At 46.8% G+C, this 20,490-nt stretch overlaps 1 protein-coding gene across 5 annotated transcripts in view; it reads right to left on the bottom strand.

Annotated features, from left to right (window-relative positions):
• Window positions 1–205: 205 nt before the first annotated feature.
• PRR5L (proline rich 5 like) overlaps window positions 206–20,490 on the bottom strand; it is a 143,057-nt gene continuing 122,772 nt past the window's right edge. For all 5 annotated transcript variants that reach the window (XM_074230487.1, XM_074230486.1, XM_074230488.1 and 2 more), the window contains 3 exons: window positions 16,631–16,771; window positions 13,016–13,145; window positions 206–4,401 (listed from right to left, as the gene is read on the bottom strand). In XM_074230487.1, the coding sequence (XP_074086588.1) occupies window positions 4,013–4,401; window positions 13,016–13,145; window positions 16,631–16,771 (660 nt within the window). In that variant the 3' untranslated portion in view covers window positions 206–4,012. The remainder of the gene's footprint in view (window positions 4,402–13,015; window positions 13,146–16,630; window positions 16,772–20,490) is intronic.

Genomic DNA, 20,490 nt, shown 5'->3' with positions numbered 1-20,490 from the left:
TGAGTTCAAAATCAGACACGGTGTGTCCCTGGGCAAGTCACTTCACTCTGGTTGCCTTTAGGAAAAACAAACAAAAAACCATCTCTATGCAAAGATCTATCCATTTCACTCTTTAAAAAATCTTTAGCATCTTCTCATTATCTCACATGCTGCTAGACCGTATCTCCACCAAAGTAAAGTTTATTGTTAGACTGGAGGACTGGAATGAATGAATAATTACTGTGAGCTGCACCATCAGATGCATGGTGTTGGGTTATTTTGTGTTATTATTCTCCAGTGTCCCTTACCCTAGCAGATGAGAGCAGCCTACAACAGCCTCCCTTCTAAGGGAAGGGGGTAAAGGGAACTGAGGATGAACTTATTCATATGGAAAATTTAAAAGATTTTGCTTCAAAAGCTTAAGGAAATCTTCAAAGGTTTGTCACTATAGCCTTTGCCAAGAATAATGCAAAGGGAGAAGGCTGGGGGAAGGGGGAGAGAAGGGAAGACTAATCTTACTCAAAATGATTAGTACTGGAATCCTCCAATTTAGAATTGGAAGGAACCCTTAAATCTAGTCTTTTTTTGGGGGAAAGAGGTGATTGGAGTTAAATAACCTGCCCAGGGTCACACACACACACACACACACACACACACACACACACACAGCTACGATGTATCTGAGGCAGGATTCTAACTCCAGTCTTAACTCCAGGGCTGGTATTCTATCCACTGGGCCACTTAGCTACCCCCCAATTTTTTTTTTTTTTAAACAAAGATAATCAGGCTGAAGAAGGTCAAGGGACTCGCCTCAATTGACACAGGATGGGAAGAGTGAATTCTCTGGAGGGAAAGAGGCCCTGAGTAAATGTGGTCAACAGACTGGCCCAAGCATTCAAGACCAAACACATTCCTGTCCATTGGTAAAACTAGAACAAAAAGGGCCTTGATGTCTCAGGGGCTCCGCTTCAACTTAGGGGACCCAGCCTTAGGTGGCAAAGGAAAACTCAGAGAGAGCGTGTTGCCTAACTTAGAAACAGGAGCACAGGAAAAGGGACCCCAAAGAAAAAACCAAGAACATGAGGCAGGATGGCTGGGGTGCCACCTCACCTGCTGTGTTTGAGCCAAGAAACAACAATGAAATAACATTGGCATGGAACTGGATCAGAAATACAAAATGGTATTTATTGAATCTATTTGGGGAACACAACAAATAAGCAACTTGAAAGACTTTTGGCTCATGGGCCTGGACTTTCTAGTAGTGCTGACTTCAATAAGAAAATTCCAGCAAATACTATGGGAGTGGTCCCTTGTTCCATAATAGGGGAAATAACAGTGGATATCATTCCTGCTACAACTCTGAACTCTATAAAACAAGAACAAATCTCTAGTATACACAGAATGACACATATATAATTTTATATAATATAGTAAAGAAATATATTATATATAATTATATACATGTATAGATTGGGGGTAAAGTCCTCCAATGAGCTCATACCCATCAGCAAAAACGATCTGATGGAGTGTTTCCTTATGGACACTTCCATTCTTAACCTGATGGCTTTTATTTTCATTAGGGCTTCTTTTCACATTATTGCTGTGTTTATGTGTATTTTAGCAGACCCTTCACCTCAAAAATTAGAAAGTAAATGTTAGCACAATTCTGTGATGAATGCATATGATTTCAGTGTTTAAATAAATGGTAAGGACAGTGGCTATCAATTATCAATTATCATTATATTGAAAAACAGAAATATTAGCAGAGGCACAACCTACTTCTCTGATTGCGAGTGGGTAATGCTCAGTTCACGGAGCTTAATCAGGACCTAGACACAGATTTCATTTAAAAAAGTCTTTCGAGTTTCCAAAGATTTCATTCAGAAAACTTCTCATTCATTCCTAAGAGGGGTAGAAGGAAAAGAAATGTCTGATGTGAAGGGGTGGGCTGGGTTGAATGACCTGAGGTCTCTTCACGAGTTCAGCCAAAGAGTCACTAAAAACACTGTTTTAAATTGAGCAATTTTTAACAATCGCAGTTTCCAAATTTCAGCACAGTTACATGATAAAGGAAGTGTATAAATTATCGCATTTCTTAGAGGCTATCAGCTGATGACAGAGGTGATGTACCCAGCCTCAGGATCAGGAAATCCTTCCTTCCCTACTGGTGGTTCTAACCAGCTCCCCTTGGGGTGACATCCACATGGAGCCAGGCTTGCGTGAGTCATATTTCCAAAGAAAAATGAATGTTTTCCATAGACTGACAAGGACCAAGGAAGTTGTCAAGGGGAGGCCATCTCATCTGAAGGGGCTTTGGACAGTAAAATACATTTAGAGAAAGGAGAGAGGGCTGGCTGGAGATTACAGATCGTAGTCATCCTACAGCATTGAGTTTAATGATGGAAATTTGACAATTTTACTAACTCACATCCGCACGGTGCTCTTCTAACAACTACTGGTCTATTAGTCTACCAACTTGGGGTGTTCACCATCCTCAGACACTTTTCCTGACCCTTCCTCTGTCTCCTCTCATTTACCAATCTTAACCCACAAGGCAAGGTGGCTCCCTTTCCTGATACCCCCCTTGCCCTAGCCTTTCATCAGTGTGGGGAAACTCAGAGGGTAGACATTGGCTGCAAGATGGTGGCTAGTCTTGGACGACTGACAATGAAAGGTTCAAGTGATCTGCCATCATCACAAGACTGGGTTGTATCCAGGGGAGGTCTTGGGTCTTCCTGACTCCAGCCTTCCATCCACAGGACCTCGGGACAGAGGGAGTGGTGGTCTGGGAATTCTGCCTCCTAAGCTACTCATACAGCTTACAGAGGCTTGCTTTCATTTCAAGATCTGCGGCTCTTGTGGTTCTCAGTGGCCCACCAGCTGTCAGCACCCAGACCTCCTCATCCCTAGAATATTCCTGCAGTCACTAGTTGTGAGGAAGGGGAGAAGGGGAGTTGGATTCTTTCCAGTTTGAAGACATTAGAGAAAAAGTGCAAGATCCTACGTGCAAACCTTTGCAAAAAAAATCAAAAACAAACTTTTTTTTAATAAACTATATACAAGTTTTAAAATTCAAGTCAACTCCAGGAATAGTCTAACAGTTGTCAGGCGGTCTTTTTCACTCAAAAAGGGGGGAAATAGTCAGTGTCTGAATTAAGAAGTGAAGACCTTGGGTGGGCTTCTCTCTCTCTCTCTCTCTCTCTCTCTCTCTCTCTCTCTCTCTCTCTCTCTCTCTCTCTCACACACACACACACACACACACACACAAACAGAGGCATATTGCCCAAGGGTCCCCAAGGAGGAATTGCTTGGGTCCCACAAAGCCTTCCCCTCTTGGCTGGATCTGAAATGCCACCCTCATCAACTCTGCCATGTCCCACCCTTGCAGACAACTCTTCTTCTCCATATGACACCCAAACCAGGAGGCTCCGAAGTCAAAGCCATCCCAAGAGGCCGTTGTGCATTTGAAATCTTAGGGAGTCAGTGTCTCCTCTTTCACTTCCCAACATAGGAGGTGAGTGAACTCTGTCTCCTTCCTCCTTCACTTTTGTTTCTCATAATCTTTTGCCTCAAAAGCAACAAGAGCAAGCCATCCTAGGAAAAGCTCCTGTTGGTGCAGTTGTGACTAAGGCTCAGTCAACCCCACCTCTGCTAGAATAATGCCACATATTGAGGGATACCCCAGCAGCAGAAGAGCCCTGCCTTAGGGATCGTCAGAAGAGATGGCCTGGCCAGAGGGTTGGAATCCAGAGGCTCAGGATGGAGGCTGCCACTGAAGAGGGTCTTCAAGATGTCACCCCATGTCTGGTCCAAACAGGGAGGGCAAGGTTTAGATGGGCAGGCAGAGCCAGTGTCACTTCTGGATGTCTGGATGTGACTTTGAGGATGGAGTTAACCCAGGGTGGCTTCCAAAGCTTCCCCCCAAAATAGAAGACAGAAATGCTTCCTAGACAGGACAGGTGTTTTGATTTTCTGGTGTAATCTCTGGGAATAAGCTTGTCTGGCTGGGGTCCTCCTGGGGTTGGCCAATCACTCAGCTAAGGGAGGTACAGCTGAGTTCCCCATGCTCCTGAACGTCGGCCACCCCCTCCTCGAGGTCCTCGGGACCGTCCACGATGTTGGGCTCACTGGAGCACTGCCGGTGGGGAGGGAAGCTGGGCGGGAGGAGCAGACATTTGTCCCCACTGTCCGGCTCCTCCCCCATGCTGGAGTGCATCATGGTGGCCATGGCCAGCAGCTGGATGTCCGAGTGGGCATTGGCCACGGTGTGGCGGCGGATGCTGCCGCACTTTTCCAGGTATGCCTCCCCCTCCTGTTCTGTTAGGGGTGTCAAGGCCATCTCATGGAGAGGTCGGGGGGTCATTGCTGCCTGTGTGTAGTTCAGGACAGTCACCTTGGGGCGTGATCGAGAATGCCGACGTGCTAGAGGAGAAAAAGAAGAGATGTCACCGCAGGTGGCAGAGATCCCACCCCACTGGCAACTTCCTGAGGGCAGGATTGGACTCTCATAGCTACCTTCAGGGTCTGATAGAAGGCCTGGGAAACAGTAGGTGCTTAATGATAGTGATGTTTGTCCTTCTCAAAGAAGACTGTGACATCATGGGAGTGACACCATAACAAGCACATGATTTGGATTTGAGTGAGGAGGGGATGTGCTAAGGCACCAGCCTCACTTTCTCCTCCAGAACCATCTGGGTCCAGATGATTCAGGATGACTGGATATGGTCCTGGATGCCAGGCAATTACAGTTAAATGACTTGTCCAAGGTTAGTTAGAATCCGAGGCTGGATTTGAACTCAAGTCTTGACTTCAGGCCTATTGATCCACCCATTGTGTCACCTCCCTGTCCATGAAAGAGAAGGGAGTATCAGTTTTGGAATTTAGATCTGAGTTCAAATCTTGCCTCATTCTGTTACTATTTTGTGACCTTGGGTTAAGCCACTTCTCCTCTCTGCAGCCTCAGTGTCCTCTTCTATAACATAAGAGGGTTGGACAAGGTGATGTCAAAGTAGGAGACTCTAAATCTATGTTATTGTGGTTCCTGGCTGCCCTCATGTGGAATGCTCATCTCTCTGTCTTCTTTTAGACTTTTCCCAAGAGTCTAAGACCAAGGAGGTCAGAAGAAACTGTGTTCAAATCCAGCCTTGGATGAATACTTATCTCCCTACCCTGGACAAGTCTTTTTCATCTGCTTTGATCTCAGTTTCAACTGTAAAATGAGAGCCTAGATCAGAGGTCAGGAAACTAAGGTCAGCTTTTAAAAAAAATTATTTTTAATAAAGTATTATTTTGTTTAAGACTGTAATCCCATTCTTAGTTGGGAGTTATACCAAAAGAGGCCTAGCTACTTCTGGTCTAGACAAATTTTGAGGTCCCTTCAGGGCTACACCTGTGACCTAAGCTGGGGTTCTTGACTGTTCTTGTTTCAGGGGTCCTTGGGTGGTCTACTGAAGGCCTTGGATCCCTTCTCAGAATACTGTTTTTTAAAGGCATAAAATAAAATAGGTAGGATTGTGCTGGAAACCTATTATACCAAAATACAGTTAGTCAAAATATTTTTAAAAAGAAAGTATTCAGGGTGACTAGGTGGTGCGGTAGAGAGCACCAGCCCTGGAGTCAGGAGTACCTGAGTTCAAATCCGGCCTCAGACACTTAATAATTACCTAGCTGTGTGGCTTTGGGCAAGTCACTTAACCCCATTGCCTTGCAAAAACAAAAACCTGAAAAAAAAAAAGCATTCACAGAATCCAGGTCAAGAACCTCTGATCTAAGATTTTGAAAACACAACTGGATAGAGATCAATCTACAGTCTTTTGTTCAACCAGATTCTCCCTGAAGCGCTGCTGTATTGGGCAGGATTCTCTTAAGGGGTAACTAGCCCCCAGCTTAGCTCAGGAAGACAAGAATTTTACAAGTCTAAGAAGCATCACCAGGGTGTTGAAAAAAGGCATCTACCAAACTAGAGACAGAGAAAAGGTTTTTCCAAAGAGCCTCGGTGGAGATCTGCTCTAAAGTCCGGCCCTCCGAAGGGAGGGAGACAGCTTTGTTCTCCCCAACCCCAGCCCCAGCCCCTGGAGGTCTACTTGGCTTCCCACCATCACCTTGGCCACATTTGGAAAGGTAGAAGGATGAAATCCTACAGCAATTAAGGACCAGCAGTGCTTTCAGTTTGGAAGGGGGAAGATGCCATCCCCATGGAGGTTATAGGTTGGGGTACTGACTATGAGCAAGTAAATCATTTACCCTCCTAAGGCCTCAGTTTCCTCATCTGTTAAATGAAGCACAGGAGCCTCTGAGGTCACTTCTAAATATATTTAGATCCAGGATCCCCTGACCTGGAGGAAAGCACACAGCTCAGCCAGCCACGTGGTAGAGTGTTACTGTTATTGATATTGGCTAAATTCACAAACTCCCTAAATTTGGTGCCACTGGCAAGACTGATGGCTCTGCCCAAGTTCTAGGTCTGCTCTCTGGGATCCCTCATTTGCCTCAGACACACAGCCTGATGGAGAGGCTCTGTGGGAGAAACCCTACCTCGGTATGCCCTTTGTGGAAACCCGCCATTGGCATTCAATTTTCCAATGGAAAAACAGTGTTGGCTAGAGGCTGCTGTGGAGGATTCTGAACCATTGGCAATGACTCAGTAGATTCCTCCTTGCCGTTGCCAGCCCTCACTGGTGATGAATTCATTCCATGGCCTCTGTGCTCCCTACAGCATGGGTGAGGGTCCTGGCCCCCAGTCCATACTTCTAAACCCCAAATTACCTTTCAAAACCAGGCACAATGCTTTTCAAAGAGCTGATGACCCCGAGACTCTGAGGCTTGGGATCCATCTCATTGGAAGGCAGGGTTCCTACCCATCTACAGAAACTTCACTTTCTAGTTCCCACTTCCAGAGACAGAAAATAGGGATTAATAACGAACATATACAGTAGCACAGTATAAAGAAACCTGAGTTAAAAGAAGTGGGTTCGAATCCTGCATGAAGAGTTTACTCCTTGTGTGACCTCAGGCAAATCATTGAATTTTGAACACAATACTCCAGGCCCTATATGGGGAATGTTCTGCCCCTCACCTAGGACTAACAGCTGCCCTGCTTCCTTCAAGATCTAATTCAAATTCCAACTTCCAAGAGGCCTTGACCCAGGGTGTGCTGGAAGCAGCCTAACTGGCCAGCCAGATGTTAATTTTCAGTGAGTCGGTGATTGTTAAATTTTCAGCATTAAATTTATACCATGGAAATAGGCACACATTACCAATCAGTGATTGGTTCTATTGTTTTGATTACCTAGACTTAAGAAGCAATGGAAGACATCCTCCACTGACATCAGTCAATAGAGCCCAGGTGAGAGTTTATGAGAAGGGTTCCCAGTCTATGAATCTCAGACTTTAGTCTAGCAGCCAACGCTCCTTGGTTCACAACGATGGTGAAGAACAATAGTGATGGTGCTGGGAGGAGGAGGTCTGCAGGCACTTAGGTCTGTTGTTGGGGTGGGAGGTTCCCAAGGGAGATTTTGACCAATTCAGGGGCCCCTATCATGTTCCTCCAGAGGCTGTCAAGGTCCATATGAGGTTACTCCAACAGCATATAAGTCAGCCAAGGCGGATACCCTTTGAAAATGTTCTCTACTGGCTTGGCCGTGTGAAGGGCCTCCATCTTTGGTCCAAGCATGGCTATGCTGCTGCCTTGTTTCTGCCTTCCCCCCAGATCCCAAGTCACAGAAACTCAGAGAACCAGGTTCCAACCCTGCCTCTTTGCATTACTAAGGGGGAGAATCTGCACAAATCACTTTGCCTCAGTTTTCTCATGTGTAAAAGGGGGAGACTCTTCTAGCTCTGAATCGATGATCTTACACGGTCAAGGTCACAATTCAAGGATCCAGGCCAAGGGCTCATCCAAGACTCTTCTTGGAGACCTCCGGTTAAGGCGGGGGGGAACCTCCTGCCTCCCGGTTTGGCCCATTTCCCTTCTGGATAGCTACAACTGGGAGGCAGTCTGTCCTTTAGTTAAACTCAACCCCTGTCTCTCCTAGTTCTGCTTTCTGGAGCCAAAGCAGAAGGAGGTGAATCTTTTCTCATGTGACAGGCTTTCCTTGGATGTTGATGAATGGCTCTGGCCCAGGCCCTTCGTCATCCTGGTTGCCTTCCTATGGACCCTCCCCAGTTTAGGAATGAAAGTTCTTCCTATCACATGGACCCAGAGACAAACACAATTCCCCAAACCAGAACAGAATAGGATAATGAGACACAGAGCTCTGGACTTGGGAGTCACAAGGATCTGGGTTTGTATCCTGTCTCTGTCACTTACTGGCTGTGTGTGTCTGGGCCATAGGAGCATCCTGTGTAAAATGAGGGCCTGGATATGAAGACTTCTAAAGAACCTTCTGGCTCAATCCCATGCGATCCTGCCGGCCCCAGAGGCAGCCTGGGCTTGTGTCATCCCTTGCTTGGTCTGCCCATCACCCTGCTGACGCATGCTGAGTTGGCAGTTGCAAAAACAAGACACCTCAGCTCTTCCTTGGGCAAACTGCTGTCTAACCACATCTCTGCATTATCTGCTTGTGAAGTTGTTTTTGTCTAAACCTAGATTTTGCCTTTAATCCTCCTTAAATTTCACCTTGAGTTCAGCCCCGTGTTTTTAGCTGCCAAGAGCTTTGTGCATCCTCCCTGTAGCAGCCTGGACCATGCAGCCTTTGGATTCTACCTTCCTTCTGCCCAGGCCTCCGGGAAGAATGATTGGTCTGACAGGCTCCAACTTTGGTCTTCAGCCGGTTTTCATGGAGGAAGGTGCTTTATAAATGTCATTCACTTTTGTTACTATCATTATCATTGGATTACGGATTTAGAGGTGGAAAGGGACTTAGGTACCACCTAGGCCAGTAAGATGAAGTGCCTATGTTGGGGTGGGGGTGGGGAAGGGAGATGTCCAAGGTCACAGAGTCATCGGCCCCATCATGGCAGTGTCGGTGCACATTTCTCTTTGTTCCTTGGGTCTCACCTACCTTGTAGTGTTCCTTTCCTTTTTTCCCTGTGTTCTCCCCACCATCTTGCCCTTCGTGCGCTGCCTCTTTGGAGCACTGGGTTCTTTATAACAACTCTCCAGCTCACATGGATGAGGTGGAACGAGGCGAGGTGAGGCCTGTGCCAGGTCCAGTAGCCAGAGCTCCCACTGGACGCCCATTGGTTTCTGCCCTCCCCTTCTTCCTCGTCCCTGCTGCGAGATTGCTCTGAGACCCAGGCTGCTTCAGAAGAGGCCAGGCCCGGGTGGTCTCTGGGTGCGGGCAGGGCGGCTGCCCCTTCCTAAGCATCTTCTGGGCGGCTCTTGGTCGCCTGCTCCCTCCTCCTCATACCTGCCTCCGGGCCGCTCCTCACCCCTTTCCCACGGGCCCCCCCTTCAGCCCTGCTGCGTTGGGGAATGAATTACATCACATCAGAGCCAAAATTCCAGAGCCTTTGAAAGGCCCAAAGAAGAGGGAATGCTGTGAGGATAGGTTCCTCACTGCCTTTGTGGGGGACCCCGGGTTCCCAGGCCTTTGATCTCCCGCCTCAATGGCTCCTCTCGGCAGGGCTGGGCCGTGGACAATGCTGCCATTGTCCGGTCACCCCCAGTCCCAGAGTGGGGCATTCCTCTCCAGTCACGATTTCTGGTAGGTAGAGACAAATGGGCCACTTGTCATGTAAAAAATGTCACAGGATCTGGATAGAGCTGCCCGGCCAACCATTGGGAGAGACAATGGAGGGCAACTGGTCCATGGGGCTTTTGTGAAGGAGAAACAGAGCTTAGAGCACAGGGATTTGTGGGAGGAGGTCTCCAAACTCAAGTGGGAGAGAGGCAGAGCTTGGCAGATCTCAGACTAACTCAGAGGAATGGTTTTTATCTCCCACTCCCCATTTTAAAAATGGAAAGAACTGACTTTGGACTGAGAGCCGGGGGATTCTCATTTATATTTATGAGAGACTTTGTACAAGTCATGTCCATCTCTCCATGATTTCCTCATCTGTAAAAATAAGAGACCTGGACCAAGGCTTTCTCTGGTTCCTTCCAGCTCCAGAATTTGGATCTCCCAAAGGGTTAAATGACTTCCTTTTTTTCTCCTCCCTGGAACAGTCAGGGCTCACCAAGGGTGGAGGACACACATGTCGGTCCGGGCCACCCTGCAGAGAAAGGGTCATGGTATCATCCCTTTGAAGCACTTAGGTGTCACTCAAAGCAGCCTGGGCCACGGGCAGGAGGACTGACTCCTCAGGCCAAAAGGGTCCAGAGTCAAGGGGCCTGGCAGGGGGTCTGTCTCCTCCAAGTCCCACATTTAACAGAGGAGGAAACTGAGGCCATCAAGGTCAGAGCTACCCACGCAAGGCTGTTGACTCCTGATATGGACAAAGAAACTTGGGCAACAGAATCAGATATTCAAACCCAGGTTCTTGAGAGTTAATATAGATATACACATATCTACCCATATACACACAAAGACATATATTCTCTCTCCATGTCTCTATAATATAGTCTCAGTCTCTCTCTCTCTCTCTCTCTCTCTCTCTCTCTCTCTCTCTTTATATATATATATATATATATATGTATATATATATATACACACACACACACACACACACATATATATATATATATATATATATATATATATATATATATATATATATATATATATATATATATGTGTGTGTATTGTCTATATAATAATCAAAACACCAGGGACAAAAAACCACAAGAAATCTATGAGAACAACCCAGGAGGACCTCTAGAGCTGTGTGGAGAATTTCAGAGAGCTCTGGCCTTGGAACCTGGAAGACCTGAGTTTTAATCCTGCTTCAGATGCTACCTGGAAGTGATCTTGGGCAAATCACTTACCCTCCATCTCATCTGCCTCAGTTTCCTCAACTATAAAATGAGGATCATATCACTTCCCTTATAGGGTCATTGTAAAGATCTGATGAGAGTTAGCAATTATCACATGATCATGTAAATGCTAATTATTATTATCAACAATCATAAGTTTATTACTGTATTTTTAAACAGATGAATTGGCGAAGACCGATCGGCCCATACTACACTGTTTTTTTTTAAGAAACAGATTTTCAATGCAGTGTTTTCTTTGGACACTGCCCACATTTCCCCATATCCCTCCTCCTCCTACACCTTATCTCTAAGGAATTTTTTCATTGCTTTCTAAGCTAGCAGTTCTTAACCTCAGGCCCATGAATTAAAAAAAAAATTCTCAACTGTCTTTCAAAATAATTAATGTTCTCTGTACTTTCTTGTATTTTATTTCATTCATTTAAAATGGTTATTGTGAGAAGGAACCCAACCCTGTTCTAAATGGCCTCTTCTGGAGCCTTTCTAATGTCTCCAGCCCACTAAACTGATACAGGTATCTTGACCACTGCCCACCATAGAAACCTCTCTGGCAGCCTACCCCTCCCAACCTGTACTGGCCAGGGGTAACAAGCCCAAGGCCCGCCACCATGGCAGATGTTCCCACTGAGACCACACCAGCCAAGCACTCAGGCAGGATTTAAAGGAGACAGAAAAGTCATTCTCTTGAAGTGGCTGTCTGGGTACGGATAAACTCTACCAAGAAGCCTGGAGCGAGCCAGGGCCTGGCATCCTCTCAACTGTGGTTTCAGTGGTCAAGGAAGGAGATGTCTCCAGAGGAGACCAGACCAGACTCCAGTCATGGACCAGACTGTGAGAACTGCCAACGACAGGTCCTGCCCACCTTCGATAAAAGAGGCCCAGAGAAAGGATGGGAAGTTCCTCCTGGGGTTTGGGGCAGAGGCTGCCTTCCCCTTCTCTACCCTCCACCCCCATGCCCACTCCTTTGCAGCTTCTGAATTGGAGACACAGCCATCTCCTGCTGATCGTGCAGCCTTGGGCAGGGGATTTCCTTTCTCTGGGGCTTCCACTGCAAGGGGAAGAGGTCAGACTCAATGAGCCACAAGGACCCTTGAAGCTTTAGACCTGTAGTCTAGGGTCCTCTGACCTTTCTCTCCAGTCCTGGAGATGGCTAACATCCTCCTCTCCGAGGCCTTCACTTATAAGTGACAGAAGCCTAATACAATGAGTTGGGATCAATGTTCATCTCCAAGTCTACTCTCCTTGAATGCCACAGGATGACAGATTTAGAGCTGGAGAAGCGCCCAGAAGTTAGGTGATCTGACAAAATCCACACACCTCTGGGGGCTGGGTCTTCAGACTCCAAATGCAGGGTACTGCCTACTGTGCTGTGCTACCTACTGTGCTATGCTTTTAAGGGGGCACAGTCATCGGGCCCAGATGGGACCCCAGCAGGAATTCCTTGGTGGTTTGTCCTTCATTCTTGTCATCAGGGAGATGATGCTGTGACAAGCAAGTGAATTGGATTCAAATGGGGTCCTGGATAACAAGTGGTCATCCAATCTTATCCGGAAGAATTCTATGGATGGGAAGCCCACTACCTGAGACTAGAGCTGCCCATCCCCCTTAGGGGCAGCACTGATTGTTTCCTTTTTTAAAACAAAATAGTTTTGGCAAGGCAATGGAATTAAGTGACTTGCCCAAAGTCACACAGCTAAGTAAGTATTAAGTGTCTGAGGCCACATTTGAACTCAGGGCCTCCTGACTCCAGGGCCATCTGTGCCACCCGGCTGCCCTTACTAATTGTTATCCTCACATAGGGTTGAATCTGCCTCTCAAGAACAAGTCTCCCCCCCTTCTAGTCCAATTAACTATCAGCTTTAACAGCCACCATGAAGAAGGAGGTTGGCAGTGGGTGATTATGGGGAAGGACAGCATCCCAGGACTCAATCCAGTGAACCTAAGCCCCCAAGCCAAGACCGAGCTGCCAGGGTGACAAATGTAGCCCCTTAGCTCTGTTCTCAGGCTCTGGGAAGAGACCCTCAAGTCTCAGTTTGAGAAGAGTGAGCGACTGAGTCAGATCCAATGTCAGGTCTCTGGCCACTGCCAACACCTGGCACCCACCTCAATGATATCACCCCCACATCACCACCATCAGCAAGGACGGAGACCAGGGCCCCTTACCCAGTGTATAAGCAGCACTTGAGAAGACGCGGTCCCCGCCACTGGTGCCAAGGAAGGGAGATACAACCCGTTTCACCAGCTCCTCCAGTTGCAGGGAGCCCTCGCTAGGGCCGGTGGGCTCATGGACACTCTGGAAAGCAACAACAGAGCAAACGGGTCAGATAGAGATGTGGAAAATGAGGCCCAGGAGGGGAAAAGCAGCTCCCTCTCACCACCCAGCATGCCTGGAGTACCAGGAAAGAGAAGTCAAGGTCCCTGGGCCAGGCGCCTTTGACTTTAATTCAATTCCATAGACTTTTTCAAGTACCCACTCTGTGTAAAGCGCTGTGGGAGGTGATGGGGATACAGGCGTCTCAGCCCCCACCAGTATCATTGCTGCTCCACCATTAGACATTGAGACGATGTTGAAAAGCTGGCAAGGGGCTTTATACTCATTCTTTAAACAACCCACTGGAGACACGTTGCATTGCCCCCATTTTACAAATGGGGAGAAACAGGCAGGTTCTCTGCCTACAATAAAGGAGGATCTGGCTCCAGGTTCTCTCTACTCCATCATGACGCCCCTCCAATTCATCAACAGACATTTAGTCATTGCCAAGTATGTGCCAGGCAAGTCTCTGCCCTCAAGGAGCTCATACTCTAATGGGAAACATCACATGTATATATGTGAGGCCAAGACGCTAATGAAGATGATAATGGGACCAAAGGGGACAAAGGGTCAGCTGGGCTTGCCCCTTCATTTTACAGGGACAAATGACCTATCAAGGTCATGCGGCTACTAGGTGGCTACTAGAGAGCACCAGTCCTGGAATCAGGAGGATCTGAGTTCAAATGTGACCTCAATTACTACCTGTGTGACCTTGGGTGAGTCACAGCCTCCAGGATGGCATCCCATCCAGATGGCATCCAGAGCCATCTCCAGTCATCCTGATTCATACCTGGCCACTGGACCCTGATGACTGCGGAGGAGAATCTAAGACTGGTGACTTAGCACCGCGCCTCCCCACCCCAGATCCAATTCACATATCTGGGACGGCATCATCTCTTTGATGTCATGGTCTTCTTCGAGAATGAAGGACAACATGATCAACATCATCATCAACTTTATCATCACATGACCAGGCCAGTGAGGGAAGAAGAGAAAGAATAAAGGGGGGAGGGGAAGCGGGGGGGACACAGGATAGTGTGGGAAAGTATCAGAAACACAAGAACTAACTCCAAGACGGCGTGGCTAATGATAGGACCTTGGGTACGTCTCTGGGAGCCCTTCAAATAGGAGGTTGATGAACAAGGAGATCTCTAAGTTCCCGTCCCCTCTTATCCATTTTGAATAATCCTTAAACAGGCAACATAGGCTTCCTTGGGTAGAATGTAAGCTCCCTGAGGACACAGGCTGTTTCACTTCTCTATTACCAGAGCCCAGCACAGAGTACACATTTCATTAATGTTCATTAAGTGACACCCAAGTATAAGGAGAACTAGGCCCCTGCCCTTTCTTAGGGCAGGACTAAGAGCTCCGGGAGCAAGAGGGAAGCATTCACTGAGCATCAGGGTTTCTCTGAAGAGTGGACTTCCTTGGAATGTGGTGAGCTTCCTGTCCTTTGAGGTCTTCAAGCGAGGTTGGAGGACCCCATGTTAGGGATGTTGTTGGGGGACAGGGGCTAGAGATCGTTGGGGGAGGGAGACTAGAGATGTTGTTGGGGGAGGAGGGCTAGGGATATTGTTGGGGGAGAGGGGCTAGGGATGGGGTTGGGGGAGGGTGTTAGGAATGTTGTGGGGGGCTTCCCCTAGATGTCCTCCGAGACCAGTCTCTGTCACTGTCAGTCACGTCCCAAGGGACCCATGGGTGGGGAAAGGAGAGGCCTCTAGGCCTCAGGTGCTACTCAGGAGAGCAGTTTCAACCACAAAACCACCTTGGCTGGTTTTCAGGCCCAGGAATCGCTTTCAGTCACTTTTACTGCCTTAGTTATTTCTAAAGTAGCTTTTCCCCTCTTTGGCAGCTGCGGCTTATACCCCCCACCCTCCTCAGAAACCCTATGAGAGATAAATGATAGGAAAAGAGAGACCAAAGGGGGAGCAAAAACTGAGCTGGGGGGGGGTTCCCCTGCTTAAGAAAGTGTCAGCCTGCCTCAGAGGGGGCTGTCCCAGCCCTGTGGCCTCCCTGGATGGGGCTCTCCCCTCCAACAGCTTCAGTTCTTGGAAACACCTCAGAACATGTTCCTGACCACCAGGAATAGGCCGCTAGTCACATTCCACCTAGTGCGCGGCTTGGGCCTCTTCCCCAGTCACACTGAGGCTGGATGGCCAAGAACTGGAGATGTGAGCTGGCCAGGCCTCCGGAGGCTTACTAAGTCCAAGCATCTGTGGTCATAGAAGAGAAGCGAAGGCTTCTCTGAAAGGGACTGTGTGATCTGGTGGGCTGCAATCTCAGAGGGAGGACGGCACAATGCTGATAATGATGATGGAGATGGTGGTAAAAATGATAACGATAGTGATGATGATGATGATGTTGATTGGTGATAATGATAGTAATGATGTTAGTGATGATGGAGATGGTGATGAATGGGATGAGGATGAGGATGATGGTGATAGTGATGATAATAAATGAGATAAATTGTAAAACAGTACAAGTGCTATACAAAGATTAGCTATTATGCGTATTAATAATAATAATAAGCTAGCACTTTTGACACTTTTAAGACTTATTAAGTGCTTTAAATGTGCTTCCTCATTCAGTCCCCCAAACGACCCTGAGTGGGGGTGTGATTGTTATCCCCATTTGATTGTAAGATCCTTGAGGGCAGGCAGGATCTTTCTTTTGATTAATTACACCTCCAGAGCATATCATGAGTATGTGGCAGGAAGCAGGAGCTCAATACATGTTTATTGGATTTTACAGGTGAAGAGACAAAAGGCTGAAAGAGTTTCAGTGACTTGCCTTGGGCGACATAGCTAAATAAGCAAAGTGTTTGGTATACAGTTTGGTATACAGTACTTCATAAATGTTTACCGAATGAATGAGGCACAGGGGTGGGTAGATTGTCTGTTCTGGAGTCAGGAAGATCTGAGTTCAAATCCAGCCTCAGGCATTTACTAGCTGTGTGACCCTGGGCAAGTCACTTCACCTCCATCTGCCTCAGTTTCCTCTTCTGTAAATTTGATGGTCTCCATGAACCCTTGCAGTCTGAGAACCTGGAGGCCCTGATCTAGGACTTTTTCTACTTCTGAATCCAATAAAAAGACAAGGTACAAACCCATGGAAGTAGGATCATGCCTTATCCTTAGTACTAGGGCTCTCCACACATGGCTGGCATTTAATCCACATTTATCGGACTATGAGAAAGTGCTTAATTGGGTAGAATAACATATTGATGTTTAAATATAGGACAAAACAATACTGATCATGTCCAGGTGACAGGTTCAACAATGATAGGAGATACAGAATCCCAGAATTCCTGAGTTGGGAGACATCTCCAAGGTCACTCAGACAACTCAAATCAGAATGAGATCATGGAAAGGTCAAAGTGACTTCTGAACTCACAAGCGGTCCAGGGAGACCAGCCTGCCCCCTTCCCAGCCCCCACCTCGCTGGGTCTCTTACACACATAGCCTCACCTGGAGAATGAGCAGCATCTGGACGATGGATGATGGGACTTTGGTCTTCCCCACAGGAAGCATCTCTTCCAGTTTTACTTTTAGGAGAACAAGGTCCCGAAAGCCCAGAAGTGCAATCTGGCGGATAGTCAGCTCCTGCCCCTGGAAAAGAGAAAGGACCGGAGAAAGGCAAAAAGGTAAGCCTTCACTGAAATAAGAACCTTCTAGAGCCTACGTGTAACTCTCTAAACCATCCCTGAGTCATTCTCTACTCCAATACAATTCAACCCAGCCCACTGGGCCCATGCCCCACCATTCTTTTCTCCTTCCATTCTCTACTCTGATACACATTCTGCTCCATCCTCATCCAATCTCCTCCATTGTCTCTATTCCTTTCCATTCACTCCAGTCCATTCCAGAAGTCTCTATTAAGAAGCAGTTAGCTGTCCATTCCTGGCTAAAGGGCTGTGGAGATCTCTGAAGAATCAATAGGGTCTCTACTCTTAGGGAGTTCACTCTTAAAAGAGACAAGCCCTTTACACCTGAAGCAGACTCAAACCCTGAGACCACTACAACTGGTGTATGATAAAGAAGAGGATGGGGGGGGGCAGCTAGGTGGCATAGTGGATAAAGCACCGGCCCTGGAGTCAGGAGTACCTGGGTTCAAATCCAGCCTCAGACACTTAATAATTACCTAGCTGTGTGGCCTTGGGCAAGCCACTTAAAACCCCATTTGCCTTGCAAAAACCTTAAAAAAAAAGAAAAAGAAAAGGACGGGGTAAGAGGTGGCATCAAGGCAGCCAGGCAGGAGAGACAAATGGAGAAGAGAAGGAAGTCCTGGGCTGGCAGTCAGAGGACCCACATACAAGTTTCTTCAACTCCATTAAAACTTTGGGTATGACTTAGAGAGATGGTCTGGAAGATCCTTCAGGGCTGTAGGTCCACCATTCCAGGACCTCAAAGGTCCCTTCCAGGGCCTAAATCTGGGATCCTGAGAAAAACCAGGGGGAACCTCACGTTCCCTGACTCAGGAACTGCACTAACCCCCCCTGCCATGGGTGAGGCCACCCAAACATCCCCCAGATCCCTTTCAACCTGAGGCAATAGCTTCCCTTCTGCAATAACCTAATGTCCAGAATCTTGCTTCAAAGCCATGGAGGGAAATGTGACCTGGAGCATTCCCCAGGGGGAAGGAAATACCCCCTCGATTCCTGGCTGTTGGTTTGGAAGCTTCTGGAGGGTAGAATCCTAATCCTCCCATGCACCACTCAAAGCTCAGAACAAAGTAGATGTTTGATCATGTAATGGATGAGCACCCACCCAGAATAGCAGAATAGCCCTTGCCTGCCCATAGCTCAAAGGAACTTAAAACATGGGGGGGGGGGGGTAAAACACTGACCCAGAGATACCTTTCTGGAATTGCTGCCCACCCAGAGGATGGCCGCTGCAGAGGCCACTCTGCATGAGGCCCCGGTTTGATGACATTATAGAGATTTTAAAAGGAGAAAAATTCTTTCTATTGTTTAATTTTTCACTTAGTTCTGAGAAAAGTAATCTATATGCTACCTCGCCCTAAACCTCTCCTGGGGAGATCAGATGTTATCACAAAACCCCAGGAATTCTTACCATGTGGAGCAGGGCTTTGTGTGCAGCAGGTAAGGGGGAGGGGTTATCTCTGTAGATGCCAGAGGAAGGCATTAGTAGTAAAACTATTAGTATAATTCATAATCACACTTATGTAATTATAGATAATTACAATGATTATAACTCACAAAATACCTTTGTATATTTGATGTAGTTTTTACCATCACAAAGAACTTTCTGACTTTGGTACTTGGAGGAAAGCTTGGAGGTACTCTGGTCCAAACCTCTCATTTTACAGATGAGGAAACTGAGGCCCAGAGAGTGAAGGTTGCCCCAGAACACCCAAATAATGTAGGCAGGAGATGTTAGCTCTTGGAGTCTGAGAGTCCAGGAGATCCCAGGGCCATTTCTGCACCCCTCATGGAGCTAGGGCTTATGGTTTAAATGAGAGATGAAACCTGAAGCTACAGAAATGGGAGAAGAGGAAGGAGGTGGAAATGGTGTCAAACTCTATAAGGTTCTCAGCAAAAGTAATGGTGGAAAAAGAAAAAAGGAAGGCAAGAGAACATGGTTCTTGTGCAAATGATTGCAAAAGCAGAGGAATTCTGAATGCCACGAGAATTAGAATCCCAGTCTGGTTCATCCTTTGGGGATCCTTTGAAAGAAGAAGCTACTGGGAAATGACATGTTTTATATCATATTATAACTCCAAAGGACAGGCACAGAATCTTGGGATCGTAAGCTGAGAGCCAAAGGAATTTTAGAGGCCAAACCCTTGCACTGTAGCTGTGGAAGCTGAGGCCTGGAGAGGTAAGAGACTAAGGTCACTAAGTGAATGACAAAGTGGGAACTCCACCTTGAGATTTAGGAGCTAGAGGACTTTCTATGCTACCAATCTAAAGATCAGAAAAATCAAAGGGCTTGCCAAGATGACGCTCATGGGTTTGGAACCAAGCTTGCACTTGAACCCAGGTCTCTTGCTTCTTGGTGTTCTTTTCTTGCATTTGTATTCTTGAGCTAAACCCAACAAATACTTATTGACTTTGGTTGACTTGCCACTACCCCAAATTTTTCATGTGCACAGCATCTGAGGTACAGTAGATGTTGAATTATATGTTGAACTGGTCTGTTTATAAGTTTATGTGAAATGTCATTTTGATTCAATGTTATCTTCTCATTCAACCAGAGAATCTCATTGTTGGATTGGGGTTTTTCTGGGAGGGGCTGGGGATGTCTAGGCCTGTAATTTCATCAGTGTGAAAGCTACTCTTAGTAATAACTCTGCCTCATCAGATTTTTAATGGACTTTCCATGAAAGGAAACCCTTACCTTCTAATGGGCTGCTAACTGCACTTTTGGATAGTTCTAATGGTTATGAGATTTCTCCTAAAAAATCAAAACTTTCTCATTGGATGAAGATCAGCATTATAGTCCTGGAGGCTTGCCTGGATCACAGGATTACAGAAGGGAATCTGGAGGGGCTCTCTGAAGCTATCAAGTCCAGCCTACTCATTTTACAAAGGAGGAAGCTGAGACCTGGGGAAGCTGAGTGATTTGTTCAAGGTCTCATGGGTAGTAAGCAAAAAGAAGGATTTGAACCCAAGTCTCTGGCAGAACCAGAAGACTCTTTGAGCTCAAATGCTTTGCTCCTAGTTGCATAGGTAGGATGTGTGGAGACAACCTGAGCCCAGGTGTTCCTCACTGCAAAGGTCGGCCCCCTCCCCACTATGCCACACTATTTCTGGCATCCTGGGAGATCTGGTTGGTTCTAGTTATTTCCTGTTGCTGGGTTCTTGGCACCATCCAGTTCTCCTTATGTCTTGGGATGGGCATGAATGGTTACAGTATTTGCCTTATAAAGAGGTTAAAGGATTGCCTTTAGGGCTTCCGGGGTCCATGTTAAATATTACATTTATGATTTTTTTAAAAACAGAAGATTTATAAAAAAATAAGAATGTAAAAGATATGCCCTGCATCTTTGGTATTTAAATAAAGATTGAACCACATCCAAGGCTCAAGGCAGCCAGAGTGGGGCAATCACATCCAGTATCCCCCCACCATGAATCTTGCTTTTGCAGAAGGTTTAGCTGTAAGAAGCAACGCTTCCCTCCTCATGCCCCATAATTCCCCAAAGACAAGAAGGCTTTAACTTTGACCCCTTTCTCCAGGAAAACTCTGCTCTTGAGTTTTGTTGTGGAGTCATTTTATAGTAGGGCGGGAGTATGGGCTCACACCAAAATGACCTCTAAAGTAGTTAATCATTTGTTCCGCCGAAGATTATTGCAGCCCTTCAGGGG

The sequence above is a fragment of the Macrotis lagotis genome, chromosome 3 (genome assembly GCF_037893015.1).
Source record: "Macrotis lagotis isolate mMagLag1 chromosome 3, bilby.v1.9.chrom.fasta, whole genome shotgun sequence".
NCBI lineage: Eukaryota > Metazoa > Chordata > Mammalia > Peramelemorphia > Peramelidae > Macrotis > Macrotis lagotis.
The sequence above is the reverse complement of the archived record's forward strand: the minus strand, read 5'-3'. Positions and strand labels throughout refer to the sequence as shown.